We start from the raw sequence: 20,526 nt of genomic DNA on the forward strand, positions 1-20,526 counted from the left end.
CAACTGGGGTCTCCGTGATTTGAGTACGAAATCGGCAACCAAAGCAATTCTAATTTGAAGTTCCCTAGAAGTGTTAATAATTACGTACTTTCGTTGAGAGTTTTAAATTTGTTCTGTTTGAATTGGAGATGAGGGGAAGCATACCCGCGCTCGTAAGATTTCAGTTCTAATTACATCTTCTTATGATTAAAACGTTAAAAGATTAAAATGTCACACGATTAAAAATTTTAAAGCAACAATGCTTTGATTTTCAAGATATTTAACATATTTGTGATCAAAATTCCGGTTCAAAATACCTACTAACATCATTGAGTTTTTCATACGCTGAATTGATCTGAATTAGCTTGCAAATTATTGGCCCTTTTATATGTTTTTAACTTAGGTAAGGCAATGCAGGACATATCCTGCCCAAAACCTGAAACAACCCTACTGGGGAACCTCGACCTTACACAAGATCACAGCTAAATAATACTACTTTCAAGCAGTGTTGTGATCCTGTGGTGAGTAACGTGACCAGAGCTCCTGTGTTGATTGGAGTAGAGTCGGCAATGCTTTTCGATTCTTTTGTTATTTCAGGCGTCTACAGGCTACGGTAATCTGTTAAATAATATAAAATTTCGACTTTTCAAATTCATGTCTGTTTATAATTGTTAGTGGAAACTTTATTGATAAATGTGTTTTGTAAAAAAAATAATTGTATCTGATGTCTATGTTCTTTGTTTCCCAAATAAATATAATAAGACTATGAAGTAACACATTTATTTTAAATTAATACATTTAACAACTTTTTTTAGTAAATACTAAGTTAACGCATTTTTTTAATTTTATTGTTTAAAAAATGCGTTATTATGACGTATTATGATATTGATAAAAATGCCTTATTATCAAAAATATAATTTATATGTGAGACTAGTTGATTATAAATTTTTGCACCGTCAAAAGTGATCATTGTTTTACCGCCATTTGTCCGAAACTTGGGAGGACATACTACGATAATAATATAATGTTACTTGCTGACCCCGCACACGTTGTTCTGCCAAATATGTTATTAGCCCTCTTCATCCGCACCCTAGGGGTATGAAAAACCGCAACTTAAGGGTATAAAAAATAGATGAAATAAAAACTAATCTAATACATATAACTCAAACTCAAAGCACTAATTGAGTTTAGTAAAACAATTTAGTTCAGCAGTTGTTAACATCTGTTGTATCGTTAATATTGGAACGAACTGTATGTCGAAAATGGATTTTTTTTAATTATTAAAAGTTATTGATAAAGTTCAAAGGCTGTAATGATGATGATGATAATTGATAAAGTTTTATGTAAAAAAATAGTAGTACCAAGTTATTTTTATCACTTCAGCCTATCGCAGTCAACTGCTGGCCATAGGCCTCCACAAGTTTGTGTTACCCATAGTCACCACGCTGGGCAGGCGGTTGGTTACCGCAGGGCTGGCATTGTCTCGCCGAAGACGCTGCTGCCCGTCTTCGGCCTGCATATTGTATTGTTATTTATTTATTTTTTTGTATGTCAAAGCCAGCAGTTTGATGGTTATCCCACTATTGGTTGACTTAAGTTATTTTTAACTGACTTCGAAAAAGAGAGAATGTTCTCAATTCGACTGTATTTTTTTTTTTGTATCTTAACCTCATAACTTTTTACTGGATTTACCGACTTTAACGGTTCTTTTTTTTAATCGAAACCCGGTTTTGTGGTGTTGTGTTTTAAGTTACATTTTTTAATGACTAATAATTTCAATTCAATTTTAGAGTGCCTTACAGATCACCAAGATCGAAAATAGCTCTTGTTCCATCAATCAAATCCACAGTGTTTGTATCGAATTCTTCCGTTCCAAGATTGACTAGATTAATGAATAGTTTTGAAAACTCTTTGGATACTTACCATGTAAGTATTGAAATTTTTCGTATGCGTTTGCAAGCTTCCATACATGTTGAATAGGATTAATGTTCCAAATTATAAAACTCTAAATAAATAAATAAATTGTTGTATAAACTAGTCATCTTCTGTATGTTTGTATTTATAAAATTCGTTATGCTCATAATAACACGTTAAAGTAACAATGAATCAGTTTTGTGAGCCTTGATTATGGTGTTTATCTTCGAGGAATTGTGTACTATCTAGTTATGCATTCACCCCGGCTCTCAGTCTTAGATTATAACGTAACTCTGCTGACTTAGCATTGCCACCGTTCATAGCATTAAGTACGGAGACAAAACATAGATATTAATTGACATGATGACTTGAATGTATTTATATGTATGTGAGTGAGCAATATTAAAGCCTCCAAATCGGTAACATGGTGTGAAGTATTTTTAAAAACCCTTTTATCCATGGAGAAAGTTTGACTATCTCTATTTCGTAGTTATTATAATGTTGATTTGGTGTAACAGTTGTTGGTAAACTAATAAACAACAAAAAAAATTTCAAATCAATTTTTGATGTGTTATTCAAAAATGTTTAGAATTCCTAATGTGAGGGTAACACAAAAATAAAATCTTACACATTAAAAATAGCATGGTGTCGTCTCCTGTCAAAGATTTTCATTGTAATATGAAACTTTGAATAGTTACGGGTCTCTGTAAAGAACTCACTATAGACGGCGCCACGGTTCGCTTAAACCGAAAATAAAAATCATCATATCAAAAATTTCGCTCTAGCGGGTACATCGTTCCATAGCTTAATTGGCTAGAGCGCCGACACGGTCAGTCGGAGACGCGGGTTCGAATCCCGCTGGAGCGGTCAATTTTTAATATGATATTCAAAAATGTTTAAAAAAAAATTATCCGTTTTTTTTTCGTTTTCGAGTAAACACAAATAATAATCTGTCTAGAGTTCTATACTTTGAGATGACAGTAATAGTGCGTGATATGTAAAATAATTAACTTGTTTAAACAACAACGTAATAATGACTTTTTGATTTACTATATTACATCATACTAGTAAATAATAATTATGTATAATTCTGGGTTAAGTGGAGTGGGACCTGACGATCTGTACTTTCACGGACTTCACAGACACCAGTTACAAAACGATTTAATTTGAGCTTGTGCATTTTGTAATTATAAGTCTATTTGTAATTATCATTTGTGAGAAACTACGGAACTATTTTTATTTATACAACAAAGTCGGCAAACAAGCTTACCGCTCACCTGATGGTTCCTATTACCGTAACTTATAGACGCCTGCTGGCAGTCAGAAGAATCGCCGTCTTGTAACCAAAATACAAAATTCTTGAGCCCTATATGAATATGTTTCTCGCAAAGAACTTCACAAACACACACAAAAGTTCTGGAAATTTCGTAACTCTTATATAATAATAATAGTCATTAATATTGAAACATGGTTATATAATATAACAAGCAATAAAAGGCCCTATCATGATCGGTTTTGACGCTTTCACACGCAACTATAAAACGTTAAAGACCAAAAGATTTTATTTTGATTACGAAACAGATAGCAGTATTTCACATAATTCCGTCTAGAGACATAAATTTATACGATTTTCGTTCTCTTTGTGAAACGCAATTATTTGATAGAGGCAACAAAACGCTTGATTTACAAAATACGAATGTTAAGAGGGAGATTTTTATGACTATTACATCTCAGTCTAACAATATCCTCCGTTCTTTAATAATGAACAGTCACTGCGGCGTGTAAATGTAAGCCTTCCCGGTTATTACGAAATGTGCCACTTTTATATTAAATGCTTTATTTGACTGATTCATTATTTAACATCCTACTGCTGGGCATAGACGTCTCCTCCGTGTAGGACAAGATTCGAAACTTAATCCTTCAATTCTTTATAATTCACTTATTTTATCTATGTGTTTTTATATTTGAATTATATATGGTGTGACGATTTTAGCGTTCTACTAATTATGTCATCGTCACTGTACCTGTGTATTATGGCATCTGGGCTTATTCCAGAATGTAACTTATTCAAATATCATGCTCTCTTCAGATTTTCTTTGAACTGTTTGTTCCAATTTCTATATCAGTAGATTTTAGATCAATCACAACTTTACTCATTCGCTCTAGCCTGTAATATCCCACTGCTGGGCATAGACCTTTTTCTCCATGTAGGAGAAGGACCAGAGCTTAATTCGCCACGCTGCACAATGCGAGTTGGAGGATATATATATATACTATGAGTAACAATGCTATCAAATGTACATGATAACCGACGCCTAAACGTGCTATCAGAAGCACAGTGGGGAGACCCACAAGGACTGCACAAACACCCAGACCATGGCAAACATCTGTATGGGTAATACAAATGATTGTCATGTGCGGGGATCGAACCTGCAAACGCTAGCACAACAGCCACAATCCATTGCTATGGCCGTTGCACCAACACATCGTCACTTACTCATTCTCGTAATAAAACATAGCTTGAGTCAAAATATACCTAATTCAAGTTTTTTGCACCTGACCTATAATATTTTTGTTTTATTAACACCTAACGACTCACGATAGCTTTATATTATTCAAATTTTAAACAGATCAATAATATATTTCTCAATATCTTTAAAATGCAATAACAAAAAACGCTTAGAAACAACATTGCCTGAATACAGACTATATTAAGAAACTGCAACTCGAACGACGTGATACTAGCTGAACCCGCAAACGTTGTTTTGCCAAATATTTTATTAACCTTCTCAACCCTCTTAACCCCCCCGCCCTTATAACTTAGGGGAATGAAAAATAGATGTTGGCCGATTCTCAAACCTATCCGATATGCACACAAAATTTCATGAGAATCGGTCAAGCCGTTTCGGTGGAGTTTAACTACAAACACCGCGACACGAGAATTTTATATATTAGATTGAAATTTTTTTAAAGTTTCTATCTTAAATGTTTCTCCTATATTTTTTCATTAACTTTAGTTTAATAATATTAGCACGATTCAACATTCAACTAAAATTAACTAAATCAGCCTATAAACGTCAAACTGTTTAATTTCCCTACTGTGACTATGAATCGCTATCAGGTGTCGGCGATAAAAACCGAGACTAATGACTTCACTATTGCCCGTGTACTCTTTTAAAATAGTATAAAATTAAATTTATTTCTTTATAATATATTAGTATAATAACACAGTAACCTAGAATTTATTTTACACGTGTTTTTTTGTATGAACCGACTATTTACAAGTGCTCTTTGCACGTTTGTAATTAGTCATAAATGTTAGCTACACTGTTATTATAAATCAATTTGTACACGATTCAAATATTTGTATCTTTTTAATGTACTCTTATACCTATCTATATATTAAAATACGTGAAGCAAAAACTTTGTACCCCTTTAATAATAAAAATGCGCGGACTTGAGAGTATGAAATTTCGCACACTTACAGTTTATATAGAGGAGTGCAGAATTCTAATATTTTTTTTTAAGATGCATTAATAGTACATTAGTAGCCAAGGGCTGTAATGCATCAATTGCAGCCCGAGATATTTAAAGCCGGCATTACAAGAATAAAACATTTTATCAATAAAAAGAATCAAGTAAAGAACTTTTTAATTTTTTTTTTTCAAGATTGAAATTGAGCTGCGCCGTTCGATATTTAAAATTGATGACTATTATACTCACACAAAGACTAGGCTGAATAGCAAAGCGACCACTTTGGTCATTGGGCTGAATGCATGATGTCTATTTCCAGTATGATGGTTCAGATGGTACAGATGTACGCGAATTTTTTGAAAGAAAGAAGTGTTTTTTTAATTATTACCCTAGAGCGCTAATTAGTCACCTACAAGCCCCATTTGGAGGTAATAAGAACCTACTTACCGAACATGAGAGATGTAAAATATATTAAATCAATAAAAACAAATTACACACCCTACCATGTATTTGACACACACACACACACACATATATATACTCTTTTATTTATTACTACACAAGTATACTCTTTGACAACAGAACTTTAATAATGTTCAAACTTATAATTTAAATTAATTATGGTCGAATTTCGACTACTGGGCGACCACAGTTATGTAGTTATAAATAAATTACAATCATCTTATATTTATACAAACATTAATTTGTAACTAATTTATTTTCAAATTATCTTTTTTCTTAAAACATTTATATGAATTAGAACATAATGATAAAGCAGTTTAACATAACTCTTACGTAAGCTTTTCGTTTGAAACAAAGTACCAAATCTCGAGTCATAAATCTTCTAATAACATTTATCCCGACGTCTGACTGTCACCTGTCTAGACCGAAACTGGCTAATGTTCCCAGAAAGCTAGCATTCGTTGCCATTTAAAGGAATATTTCTTATACTTCTCTTTTACAAAATGACTAGCAGTACCCGTGCGAATAATACGCACTAAATAAGTAAAAAATTTACTAACCGTCAATCATGTTGACGTTGTTTCAAAATTAAAGCCGTCATATATAATTTTAATAATTAATTAATTTACAAAAACAAAAGCAATAATTTTTTTGTTGTTGTTGTTGATGCTGGTAGGGCATCCAATTATCTATAAAATGATATATAATTTATCTGGAATAATTGTGAGGTTTTTTTTCTAAAAAGCGAGGCAAACAAAATAGCAAAGAGAATACATTTAAAATAAAACATATGATAGAGAAAACAAAACAACAAAGTAATAATTCATTCAAAACAAAACTAGCCACAATTTTAATTAAAGCTACTACATACTAGGACATTAGGTAGTTTAAAAATTATGTACGATTCCGGAAATTATAATACACTGGACCACAAAAAAAGGGTCGGTTAGAAAATTTTCAGTATCTTCAAAACTATCTAGTCTTAAAGATACTGAAAATTTTTAACCTACCTTTATGAAATAAAACCTAAATTAAAGAATATTTAATGCCACATAAAATAATATATAATATTTTTTATTTATTTTTGATCATCATTACAGCCTATACAGACCACTGCTGGACATAGGCCTCCACAAGTTTACGCCAAAAATAACGTGAACTCATGTGTTTTGCCCATAGTCACCACGCTGGGCAGGCGAGTTGGTGACCGCAGGGCTGGCTTAGTCGCACCGAAGACACTGCTGCCCATCTTCGGCCTGTGTATTTCAAAGCCAGCAGTTGGATGGCTATCCCGCCACCGGTCGGCTTTTTAAATTCCAAAGTAGTAGCTGAAGGTGGTATTTTTGATAATTTAATAAAAAAACTGAAAATTTGAAATAGTGGTCATTTTTTACTTTAGTACCAAAAATTCAAATCAATTGTTTCGCGTTTGTTTTATTTGCCAATAAAAAGATATAAATATGTCTCTGCCTTATAAATTGTATTATTCTGAATTCATCATATCTGACCCCTGAAGAATTTACCAGGATCCTGACAATGCTTGAAGGTGGGTACAGTCAGCGAAATACAGCGAAGACTGATGGTGTGAACTCCTCCTACAGTTCAGCAAGTACTCCAGCGTTTCCATGATACTGGATCTAATCTTCGAAGACCAGGAACCCTTTGGCCCTTGTTCGGCTTGAACAAGGGCCACGACACTGCAGGAGAATCCCTATATAGTGTCAATTTTGAGAAATCGCTTTCGAACGACTATTGAAGTAAAGCATCATCGTAGTGCTGGAGGAAACAATCTGGGTGCTGATATACCAAGGTGCCGTCTAGCTGAAGCAAATTTAAAACCAGGTTTTAAACCAGAAAATTTAAGGTTTTGTAATGAATGTTTTAGTGTAATTCTGCTTTGCAGAATTGTGTTTTCCACACATATACAAACTTTTTATATTAGAATAATAATCAAACCTCATTTTACGTTATTATAGTTTTTATAAAAATATTTTTGGTTGATGTCATGGCGACAGGAAATTCTTAACACGATATGTCGATTGTGATTTGTATTTACTGATTTCATGTAAATATTTCAAACTATTTATATTTTACTTCATTTGCTAAGTACCTTAAAGACATATCTAAAATTCTAACGGTAAAAATATCATAACCTTATTTTTCTCATTTATTGAAATCCCTAATATAAACCACATCATTTTCGTAATATTAGTCGTCTCAATTCAGTTAATCCATGCTGAAATTAATAAATAAGACCTAAGATTTACTGACATTCGAGCAATCGCAGTGAGATCTAATCGTAACAGTTGCTGACGTAGGTATGTGACATAGCAACAACGTGTTCGGAACAATCAAGGATTATGGCGTTTAATATCGTACTTTTATACGCTGTATCGTTAACTAGGATTATTATCTTAACGGTAAACTTCGACGTTTACCGAATGAGCCCAGATGTTTCTTATTGCTGAATTTTCTTTTTCTATACATTTATTTACGTTTGGAATTCACGAAAAAAAGTCATAGGTTTTTTATAAGAAGCTTACGGTAAAAACTGACCTAAACTGACAAATTACTACAGAGATATTTCAATCTACTTAAAACGCACTATAAATTTTCTTGTTGGTTATTTTGTCATATAGCAACACTTACTATTTGATGAAATGTCACAAAATTTTCTTTCCATAATTTTTATAGCCATAGGACTAACAACATTAGGGAAGTCGATAAAATAATTAATATTTTGTAGTACACTATCAAAAATATAATCCTCTGTCGTGTCATGCAACTACCTACATATTGAAATAAATAGCTTAAAAAGGTAACACGATTTTGAAATAAAATAGTTTTTTTTCTACACAATACACACACGGTCGTCTGCTCCTAGAGTAAGCAACTTAATGCTTGTATTATAGGTAACAGCCGACTAGTATAGCTACATTTTTTTTTCGATAAACACATATATAAATAATACATATACTAATATAATAAAGCTATTGCATAGCATTTTGTATCAACTTATGCAATTATAATTATTTATTTATTTTATTTATGCAGTATTTCTTTTTCTTTGATATTAATTCAAGTTACACTTTTTGAGCGTTGTGACCGATAAGAAAACAATTTTTTTTCTTTTATTAAATAAATAAAAAGTTAATATTGTTTAAAATATTTTTATTATTTTACAATACATGTGGGTTTTATTATCTTACAGTAGCTGTTGGTTATTCAGGAATATTTATCATTGAAACTATAGGTTTATGATAATTGAAATAAGAAACATAAGTTTGCGACTTAACGCACGCACACAACGCCGTGTCGAAGACTGCCGAACTGAAACGACGTTAGACGATGCACGGCCTTCAAGCCACACCTCCGTGCCGTCGGAGTGGGGAGCGTGAGGTTTTTTTCGTTACGGAATTTCTGGATTCGGTCCCCGCGCTCAAGACCCGCGATAGAAGCTATGCAATAGCTTAAAAATAAATATATATATTATACCCAGACTCGGGGTGGGAATCGAACCCACAACCTTCGGAGCAGAAAGCAGGGTCACTACAAACTGCGCCAACGGGCTAGTTGTTTTGTTTAATCTTTTAATATTCGAGAAATATTTAAAATTCACAATTTAAGAAATAAATAATACACTTAGACCTTGGAGTAGCAGTACTAATTTTTGAAGAGAACCTTACTCTACCTGACAAGTCTTGCCAGTTATTTATTCATATTTATGCGATCGAAGATCTTACTTGATAGGTATTGACTTTGATTAATTATTCATAATCCTTACACATTGAATATTTACAGTATTAATTGAAATAGTAGTTGTTTACTTAATATTACATACTGCAATATTGTGCAACTCTAGCGCTATTGCAAATTTTCTGTCTTTTGGAGTATTCGGCGAGTTTTTAAGTACAGTGAAACGGTTTTATAGACTTTTGACATTTTTTGAATATCATATCAAAAATTGACCGCTCCAGCGGGGTTCGAACCCGCGTCTCCGACTTGCCGTGTCGGCGCTCTAGCCAATTAAGCTATGGAACGATGCACCCGCTCGAGCGAAATTTTCGATATGATAATTTTTAATTTTCGGTTTAAGCGAACCGTGGCGCCGTCTATAGTGAGCTCTTTACAGAAACCCGTAACTATTCAAAGTTTCATATTACAATGAAAATCTTTGACAGGAGACGACACCGTGCTATTTTTAATATCGAAGGGTTTCTGTAAAGAGCTCACTATAGACGGCGCCACGGTTCGCTTAAACCGAAAATTAAAAATTATCATATCGAAAATTTCGCTCGAGCGGGTGCATCGTTCCATAGCTTAATTGGCTAGAGCGCCGACACGGCAAGTCGGAGACGCGGGTTCGAACCCCGCTGGAGCGGTCAATTTTTGATATGATATTCAAAAAATGTTTAGAATTCCTAATGTGGGTAACACAAAAATAAAAATTTTAGATATTAAAAATAGCACGGTGTCGTCTCCTGTCAAAGATTTTCATTGTAATATGAAACTTTGAATAGTTACGGGTTTCTGTAAAGAGCTCACTATAGACGGCGCCACGGTTCGCTTAAACCGAAAATTAAAAATTACCATATCGAAAATTTCGCTCGAGCGGGTGCATCGTTCCATAGCTTAATTGGCTAGAGCGCCGACACGGCAAGTCGGAGACGCGGGTTCGAACCCCGCTGGAGCGGTCAATTTTTGATATGATATTCAAAAAATGTTTAGAATTCCTAATGTGGGTAACACAAAAATAAAAATCTTAGATATTAAAAATAGCACGGTATCGTCTCCTGTCAAAGATTTTCATTGTAATATGAAACTTTGAATAGTTACGGGTTTCTGTAAAGAGCTCACTATAGACGGCGCCACGGTTCGCTTAAACCGAAAATTAAAAATTATCATATCGAAAATTTCGCTCGAGCGGGTGCATCGTTCCATAGCTTAATTGGCTAGAGCGCCGACACGGCAAGTCGGAGACGCGGGTTCGAACCCCGCTGGAGCGGTCAATTTTTGATATGATATTCAAAAAATGTTTAGAATTCCTAATGTGGGTAACACAAAAATAAAAATCTTAGACTTTTGACATATTATTATCAGACTAAAATGCTCCAATAAATAGAACTTTTATTATTTCCACTTATATAATATTAAAAAGATTTTTTTATTCATCATCATCATCATTTCAGTCTATCACAGTCCACTGCTGGACATAGGCCTCCACAAGTTCACGCCAAAAATGGCGTAAACTTGTGTGTTTTGCCCATAGTCATCACGCTGGTCAGGCGGCTTGGTGACCGCAGGGCTGGCTTTTTTATTACTTGGAGTAATTATTATTACTTGAGGTAATGACTTAAAGAAGGTATTTGTGAAATTAACTTCCTTTGAAAGAAAAAACAATACTTATTAATTTTGCAACAAAATTATGTATTTAACTAGTATATAAATTTGTTAGTAGTCTGTCAGATCGTTTCGAAAATAATACACAACAATTTTTCTATCCCATAAGTATTTATTTTAATTAAGTTTTCTGTCCAATTTACGTATTATCCTTTGCTTGCTTTTCTGTTTTAAGTTTTTCTTTAAAACTGGAATATTCCTTCGTTTAGTAGCAGATGCAACTTCTTCGTTCATTTTACTGGTTATTGAAGTCGCGTTGCTAGTGTGAGGATTGACTGTTTGTTTAAAATCTAGCGTATGATCCAACTTTGTTTCAACTTTGTCCAATGTACGATTATTATTAGCATACAAGAGACTCGTCTCGTTCTCAAGATTACTTATTCCAGTCACTCGCTTAACATATTCAACACTTAAGTTATTATTTTCTTCTATTCGTTCAGAAAGGGTTATTATCTCTTCTAGGTATGCTTTTTTTTCTTTAGTTGAATTCATATCATAAGTATATTTATTTGTATCTTTATATTTGTTTGTAGTATTTATTGATAAAATATTCACTGTTGTATCATTTGTTTTAGAATCATTTTTATTCACGATTTCGGTTGTTGTCGCAAATGATTCATTAGTTATTATATTATTGTTATCATCTAAACTATTAATGATTAAATCGTCAATAAGATTTTCTATAGAAAAGTTAGCATCTGTCTTATAAACATACAAAGAATCTATATTGACACTTTTATCGTCTCGCTTGGATAAAAACTTGTTTTTATTTACTTTATGATTTACAGATTCGAGATCAGGAAAGGTCGATGCAAAAAGTGTTTTTTGGAAATCATCGTCTTTCTTAAAGTGTCGTATATTATTCAATAATGGTCTTCCTTGAAATAAGTGCTTGCTCGTGGGCCATCTTGTCTTTGATACGTCCAACTTATCCCTCTTTATCTTTTCAGATCGCGTATTTTTAACTTTCTCACGTAAATTATATCTCATTTCTAGTTTGGGAATTTTTTTGTATTTAAATAGTAACTCTTTAAAAGGATTTGGACGAAATATTAATTCGTTGGACAGCTTCTCACCTGTTTCTAGAAATTTTAAACAATAATTAAACATTATTTAATTATTTAAGGATACATTATTACAAGAATTATATCTTGTCACGGTAAATAAAATTAGGTTTCGGTTCTAGGCTTGAATCATGTCTTTGACAAATAAGAACTTACAAAAAAAGCATAATTTAGAGCCAAATATATCCATATAATAATAAATTTTTTTTTTAGTATTTCGTATTACCTGATTGTGATTTTATCGTCGGTGCTTCAAATATATTGTCTATTAAATCACTTTCCACTAAAAACATTACAGATTTCGCTTGATTTCGATTATCGTAGTGTATTTGATTCACAGAATGAGCAGTAGTTGTAGTATCCTCCTTAACAATTGTTGGTCTTTTCAAACAACTATTTGGATAACAGTATGTTGGTCTCCCCATACACATTTGGACACACACACAGACGGGTGGAGTGTGATAGAATTCTTTGAATATAAGGTTGAAAAACAGCTCCACCAAAGTATTGTTGGGATCACACTGATTCGATTTATTCAATTTGCTATTCATCAGTATATATTGACTTCTTGATACTGAAAATAAAATACTAATTTGAAAAAAAAAATGAGTGTGCTTTAGACCACACGACTGAAATTAACTTCTAACTTATATCTCCCTCTCAACTTCCGTTCGCCTCGCCCGATCACACTTTTCGTAACGCTATCATCACGCATTCAAGCGTGCGTGAAGATGTTTTACTTAAGTAACTAAGAAGAATTATATGAGCTTATATATAATATATTATAAACCAACTCATTTTCGTTAGTAATGTTAAGTAAATATAATGTTTCCTATATAGAAGGGTTGAAGATTAATTCAACACGCTGCTCTGCCGCAGCTCGGAAAGTATTATCCTTACTGATCGATATCGTGATCAGTAATCACTACATCATCGCTTAAATAAAAAAAATAATATATAAAAATTAAAATATAACATACACTCAAACATACTGCACAGAATGATCAACAAAACACAAATAGTATTTTTCATTGTACAATATTCGTTGTATTAAATAATTAAAATTATCCACTTGACAAAGCGGTAATAGATAATTTTCCACTCTAATACAATTGCGTAAAATCACGATGAACACTCAAAGGACTACTTCGTACAGATAATAGTTTGCACTTGTAGTTTTGGGATTTATAACTCTTTAACTTCGAGTTGTTTTGCGGAAGTTGATAATTTTTCCTTTGAAACATTGTGTTTTGTAAAACACTATCCACTGAATAATGACTGTTTACTTCCTAATGAGAGATGCGTATTAATTGTGATGCTTACATAGAAGAAAAGTGAACTGATTATTTTCTTACTATATGTTTTTTCTTTCTTTTTCGAAAAAAAATAATGAAAGCATTCGTAGCCCTGTCAAATTGCATATAAAATTTGGCCCGTATTAAAGAAAATTATATGAAGAAAGGGACGTTCCTGGCATAGACATTTCAATCAATCAATAGATCTAAATATACCTAAAGATAGCTTTGCAACTTAATCATCATCATCATCATCATTATCACATCAGCTTATCGCAGTCCACTACTGGACATAGGCTTCCACACATTCGCGCCAAAAATGGCGTGAACTCGTGTGTTTTGCCCATAGTCACCACGCTGGGCAGGCGGGTTGGTGACCGCAGGGCCGGCTTTGTCGCACCGAAGACGCTGCTGCCCGTCCTCGGCCTGTATATTTCAAAGCTTGCGTTGGATGGTTATCCCGGCTTTATAAGTTCCAAGGTGGTAGTGGAACTGTGTTATCCCTTAGTCGCCTCTTACGATACCCACGAGAAGAGAGGGGGTGGCTATATTCCTTAATGCCGTAGCCACACAGCAACTTAATGTAAAGTCAAAATTATCCCTCCAGATGATCCCAGATGTTGAGCAAGAATATATATTGTTTATATGTCATTATCATTAATTATTTGCTGTACCCCGTGGTTTTACTCGCGTATATTTGAGGAAAAAATAGCCTATAGTCTTCCTCGGCAAATGGGCTATGCAACACAACAATATTTTTTCAATTTGAACGTGTAAGTAGTTCCTAAGATAAGCGCGTTCTCTTATTCTACATCTGTGGTATTAATTTCGTTAGTAAGAGTGTTCTGTTTACGTTTCCTGCCCCATCCACCTTTACTACTTACCAAAATTTTCTTTGCATGAAGTAAGACCATAGTTATACACGCCAATGACGCGTCGGCGTCATTGGCGTCCCTCCCTTTCAACTCCGTCTTCGTCTTCCGACTTCCATCTTTCCGACTTTGTCTTTCTTCGAGGTGAGATCCCACTAGGACCCTTAGGACAAACGGACATCCCGAGTCGTCTAGTAGAGCTCCCCTTTTCTTTCTTCTTTCACGGTTGGGTCTCAGTACTTGGCTACCCTACCCGGTGATGCTGTAAAGGCCGCTAGAGTCAACAGGACTGTGGGACTACTATTGGACTTGCGAGTTCAACCCCTTCTCAATCGCAAACATTTGTATCATTCATATAGATGTTTGTCGTGGTCTGGGCGTATGTTCTGGTGGATTGTGTGTATCCGGACCCGGTCACGGAGAATATCCTACGGGGGACCGTTGTGTCTGAAACGCTTATTTATTTATTTACATACTAGCTGTGCCCGCGAGTTTGTCCGCGTGGAATTTAACAAAAAGTTATTGTTCAGTTCGCAGAGTTATAAAATAAATAAATTTCTAAAATAAGCCTAAGTTACTCCTTACTACATGAGTTACCTGTCAGTTAAAATCCCGTCAAAATTAGTCCAGTCGTTTCAGAGATTAGCCAGAACAAACGGACAGACAAAAAATGTAAAAAATGTTATTTTGGTATACATGCCGTATATGCATTTAGTAAAAAGCGGTTATTTTAACATTACAAACAGACACTTCAATTTTATTTATTTGTATAAATAAATAACGAATAAAAATGTTACCTCTATATTACATAATAGCAGGTTAGACGTCGCTTCTAGAACAATATAATATCCATAATTGTATAAAAGAAACATTATAATTTTGTTTTATTAAATTGATCTTGACATAAAGTAAAAAAACTGGACATCACGGCAAATTACAACAATGTAATTGTTTTACTAACCATTTTTAATATGAATTGTAGGTCGACGAAAAAATATTATTAATAAGCATTATTAGATAAAACTCGAAAAATACCTGTCAAATCTCAATAAAACTTTATAGGGACAACATGACACGCACAATGTTTCTGTGTCGTAGAACTTTGTTATACTTTTTAACTATATACAACACATATTAATACAGTCGTCTCTTCCTAAGGTTATAACAGCCGATTACTAAAATACTTTTTTTTTGTAATAAATGTTATGTAATATTAAATCTCGAGTTTGGGTGTACATATATATAATACTAGCTGAACCTCGTAACGTTGTTTTGCCATATATGTTACTACCCCCCTTAAAACCCAGCCTTATAACTTAGGGGTATGAAAAATAGATGTTGGCCGATTCTCAGACCTACCCGATATGCACACAAAATTTCATAAAAATCTGTCCACTCGTTTCGGAGTAGTACGATAACTAACATTGTAACACGAGAATTTTATATATAAGATAATACACCCAGACTTCAGATTGGAAAAAGCCTGCAACACTAAGCAGGATCACAGCCAACTGTGCCAAAGAAACAGTTGGAAAATTACGAATAAGAATAATTTTAAGTTTTAGTTGGGTTAATCCACAACGTCACCTTTCTTTGATCATTGACTGTATATAAAATATATTTGGGTTGTCTGGAAGAAATGATTAACATTAGCCCCAAGAGCATCCCTTGTGAATTTCAATTCGTACTTATCTTAAACCTGTATTGTTTTATTTTACATTATATGGTATACGATAACCTGTAAATAAAAAGAATAAACAAATATATTCTAAGTCAGTAAACAGTATATAATAATAATAATAATATTCTTTATTGCACACCATTAAAAGATACAAACAAAAGTAGTACAATTAGAGGAAGATGTACAAAGGCGGTTTCATCGCTAAAAGAGCGATTTCTTCCAGACAACCTTTGGGTATAGGACAGCGCATAGAAAAGCGGTTAGGAAGTGTACAAATAATTGTTATAGAAATTAGAATACATCACAATAGATTATAAAATTATACATACATATATACATACATATGCTTACACACTTACATTCACATATACACATATACTCATATATAAATATAAACAATTCATAGATATTTATGCCATCCAAAGGTGAAAAGACAATCATGGCGAATTGTGACAGATAGTGAGCCTTAAGATACTTTTTGAAGCTAAAGACTGATTGAGCTTGTCTTATAGAGAGAGGGAGAGAATTCCAGAGCTTAACAGTATCATCCAATCATATATACACATATTATCTAATCAAATATAATATACGAATAATTGCATACCAACAAATATGACGAAGCAAAAATTAATCTGACGCAAAACATTAACTTGAAAAACTTATGTAATATGATATCAAACAAATGTTGCGTTATATAAAGCAAGACGCTCATAGAGCTATTTATTCATTCAACTTAAGTTAACATCGACGAACGTGGATTAATAATGTTGGTGATTTTACTTAGTGGAATTGCTTTTATAGCCTCCTTCATATACTGGGTCGGAGCATATAATGAAAGATACTGGAAGAAGCGAAGAGTTGCTTTCTACAAAAAGAATAAAGTGTTAGGAGTTTTTTGGAATTATTTGACGGACGATCGGTCTTTGTTTGAACATTTTTACGATATTTACAAGCAGTATCCAGACGAGCCTGCTGTTGGCATCGGATCTTTCCTCACTCCAGCACTATACGTTAAAGATCCTATAAACATACAGCATGTGCTAGCGACTAATTTTAGTGCATTTAATCACAGAGGATTTGAACCCAATGAAGAAGATCTTTTGGCGAATAACATTCTATTTTTAAATGGCAAGAAATGGCAGCTGATGCGACAGAGTATGTCACCTCTCTTCACTTCATCTAAGCTAAAAAATATGTTTTATATAATTGATAAAAGTGCACAAGATTTTGTCAAATTTTTGAAAAATAATCCTAACTTGGCAAAAGGTGATACGTTTAATATTTTATCAACATTTTGCAGCGCCGCTATCTGTGCTGCTGTGTTTGGAGTTACGACAGAATCCATATTTGATTCTCCTTTCTTAAAAGTAGCTCAAAAAGCACTTAGGCCAACTTTTAAACGAAACATTCAGTTCACTATTGGAAGCATAAGTTTGCGCTTAACCAAATTATTAAATATTAAATTATTTAAAGAGTTTGAACCATTCTTCATCGGTGCTATCAAACAAACTCTTCGTCAACGTGAAAAAGAAAATACAAAGAAACATGATTTTGCAGACATATGTGTCCAATTACAGAAAAAAGGAATATTAAGAGACCCTGAAACAGGACTAGAGTTAGAGCCAACTGATGAACTTCTTGCAGCTCAAGGATTTTTCTTTTTCCTAGCAGGTGTCGAGCCGACAGCATCTGCCATGTTTAGCACTTTACTTGAACTAGGAAGACATCCAGAAATTTTAAAAAGTTTGCATGAAGAAATTGATGAATTATTTGAAAAATGTGACGGTAAATTATCATTTGAGGCAATCGTCGATAAGAACTATTTAGATATGGCTATATTTGAAGCAATGCGACTCCATCCTTCTATAGGTTTTTTGTCAAGGATGTGTACCGAAGACACAATATTACCCAACGGTAATATTAAAGTTGATAAGGGAACAAAAATTTTCACCCCAATATTCGAATTGCATCATGATCCAAAATATTTTCCAGAGCCAGAAGTTTTTAATCCAAAAAGATTTTCAAAAGAAAGTTCTAATAAAGTAACAGATGTAACCTACCAGCCTTTTGGAAAAGGTAATAGAATTTGCGTCGGAATGAGATACGCGCAATTACAAGTTAAGACTGGATTAATTTATTTGTTGAGAAACTTTACAGTTAGGACAATAGTTTACAAAGGAGGAATTAAATATGAAAAAAATCAAGTACAAGTAAGATTAACCAATGTAGATGTTAAGTTCTTACCGAGAATTTAATAATGTTTTTTATTAAACTTTTTTTTACTGTTTTTTTTTATGTTTATACAACAAAGTAATAGATAATTTAAAAATAAAATAAAAAATAAGTTTTTTTTGTTATATTCTTTAATTAAGTATTATTTAAAATAATGTTATTATCAAGTTTACCCGAATAGCTATTTTAAAATCTAGGTGCACGACAAAAAATCTCAAAGCTATTATTGTATTTGTATCTTTTTAAATAATCTGACAATTTTTGTCACTAATTAACTAGCTCGTTGGCGCAGTTAGTGGTGGCCCTGCATTCTAATCCGCGGGTTGCGGGTTCGATTCATACAACCTCCAGTTTCTGGGTGTAATAATTGTATTTAGTTATATGTGTATTATTATTTATAATTTAAAATTATACAAAATATTATATTTGTAGTCTTTCGACTGAATTGGAAGGTCCTTTTCTATGTTTGCAGGGCGCAGGCGTAGGTTATACTCGCACTCTTTACAATATTATGTGGGTAGTACTTCAAAAGATTATAACGAAATTGTAATGTCTACCGAACATGTGGATACATGCGCGCTCTTCAGCGATCCGATCCAATCTATCGTGTGGCATAGGGAGTAACTCAGAGCAGTGCCTAGGACTTGCGACCCAGGTGTAGGTTTAAGGAGATCTCTTTTGAGATGCGCATCAACGCTCACCTTCACTGCTCGAGTTATACGCCTCGCCTAGCCAAATTAATCGTAATAGATAACAATCAATTCGTTTGCACAAATTAATTATTGAACGAGTCTAGGTTAAGCTACTAGCAGGATACAACAAGTGTATCGTGCCAAGCCAGAGCCAAGACTGCCTTAGCGGCGGTTGCACCGTTCGTTTCGTACACGTCAGAATAACTCGAGTAATATAATAAATGAGGGTAGATGACTTATCGAACAATGTGCTAGGTGGCGCGATCGTTGCATCTGTTGCTTATAAATTCCTTTCTAATTGCGTATACGTGTTGACATATTTATTTGTGTATTATTTATATTTATATTTTTCAAAAAAAATATTTAGCTATAATAGTGGGCTGTTACACAAGCATGTGTCTGTCATATGATATTTATAGATTTACTAGCTGACCCCGCAAACGTTGTTTTGCCATAACACAAAAATTCAAATATTTTTCTCAATTTAATCGCAGCACCAACTGTCGGGACAAACTGAAATTAAAATAGAATAATATTTAATATTTGATGCTGCGATGGTAGCGCAGTCTAACGGATCCAATGTAAAACATTCCAAAATTAACAACTACATATAAATGAAAAGTTAGTTAAATAAACATTTTCCAGTGGACCAAATTTTGAATCTAAACCATCTTCGAAACCCCTTGAACTCACACAAAAAATTTCATCAAAATCAGTCCACCGTCTAGGAGGAGTTCAGTGACATACACACGCACACAAGAAATATATATATAAAGATTTATTAAATAAATTTAATGGTGAATTATTATTATTTTTTTTACTTACACTTTCTTGTATTTAAACTACATATTGTTCCATTGGAAGTTTTTTGTAACCAATATCTCAAAAAAGGTTTTTTTTATGATGTAGAAACTAATTGACTTGTATCAATGTGCAATTGGTGGCTTTATCGCTGAATAGCTGATTAGCTGTTTACAAGCGAACACAGTTGTTGAAGACATTATTATTAAGAAAGGGTAAAGCTATATTTATCTACAATATAACTTAGTCTAATGACTCTCTATTTTTATAAAAATAAAATATATATAATTATGTCTGTATATTTCACATTTAAAACTCAGAAATAATTTACTTGTCCATTTCAGTTTTTAAATAAATATTCAAAATTAAACCTAGTTTACTTTAAGCTCATATTCATATTCTGTTTAATTTTATATTATTAATTAATCATTATAATATTATATATTAATATTTTAATCTTATATTATTTGTTTTAATTAAAATAAATGAATGTGCTTTAGACACACGACCGAAGTTAAGCTTCGTTACTTGCCCCTACAGTAATATACGAAACGTAACTCTCTCTTTCTATTTTCACTAACTTATAATTATCTTCATTTGAACTTCCGTTTGCCTCACCTGATCACACTTTTCGTAACGCTCTCGTCACGCATTCACCAG

At 33.2% G+C, this 20,526-nt stretch overlaps 2 protein-coding genes across 2 annotated transcripts; one reads left to right on the forward strand and one right to left on the reverse strand.

The window, feature by feature from the left end:
* Positions 1-11,346: 11,346 nt before the first annotated feature.
* LOC123666994 lies at positions 11,347-12,844 on the reverse strand. The gene is made up of 3 exons (XM_045601007.1): positions 12,520-12,844; positions 11,785-12,311; positions 11,347-11,727 (listed from the first exon to the last, which is right to left on the reverse strand). The coding sequence occupies exons 1-3, from the start codon at positions 12,842-12,844 to the stop codon at positions 11,347-11,349; spliced, it is 1,233 nt and encodes a 410-aa protein (XP_045456963.1).
* A 4,061-nt stretch (positions 12,845-16,905) lies between these two features.
* LOC123667004 (cytochrome P450 6B5-like) lies at positions 16,906-18,396 on the forward strand. The gene has a single exon (XM_045601013.1). It carries the CDS (start codon positions 16,906-16,908, stop codon positions 18,394-18,396), a length of 1,491 nt encoding a protein of 496 aa, XP_045456969.1.
* Positions 18,397-20,526: the final 2,130 nt, after the last annotated feature.

The sequence above is a fragment of the Melitaea cinxia genome, chromosome 2 (genome assembly GCF_905220565.1).
Source record: "Melitaea cinxia chromosome 2, ilMelCinx1.1, whole genome shotgun sequence".
NCBI lineage: Eukaryota > Metazoa > Arthropoda > Insecta > Lepidoptera > Nymphalidae > Melitaea > Melitaea cinxia.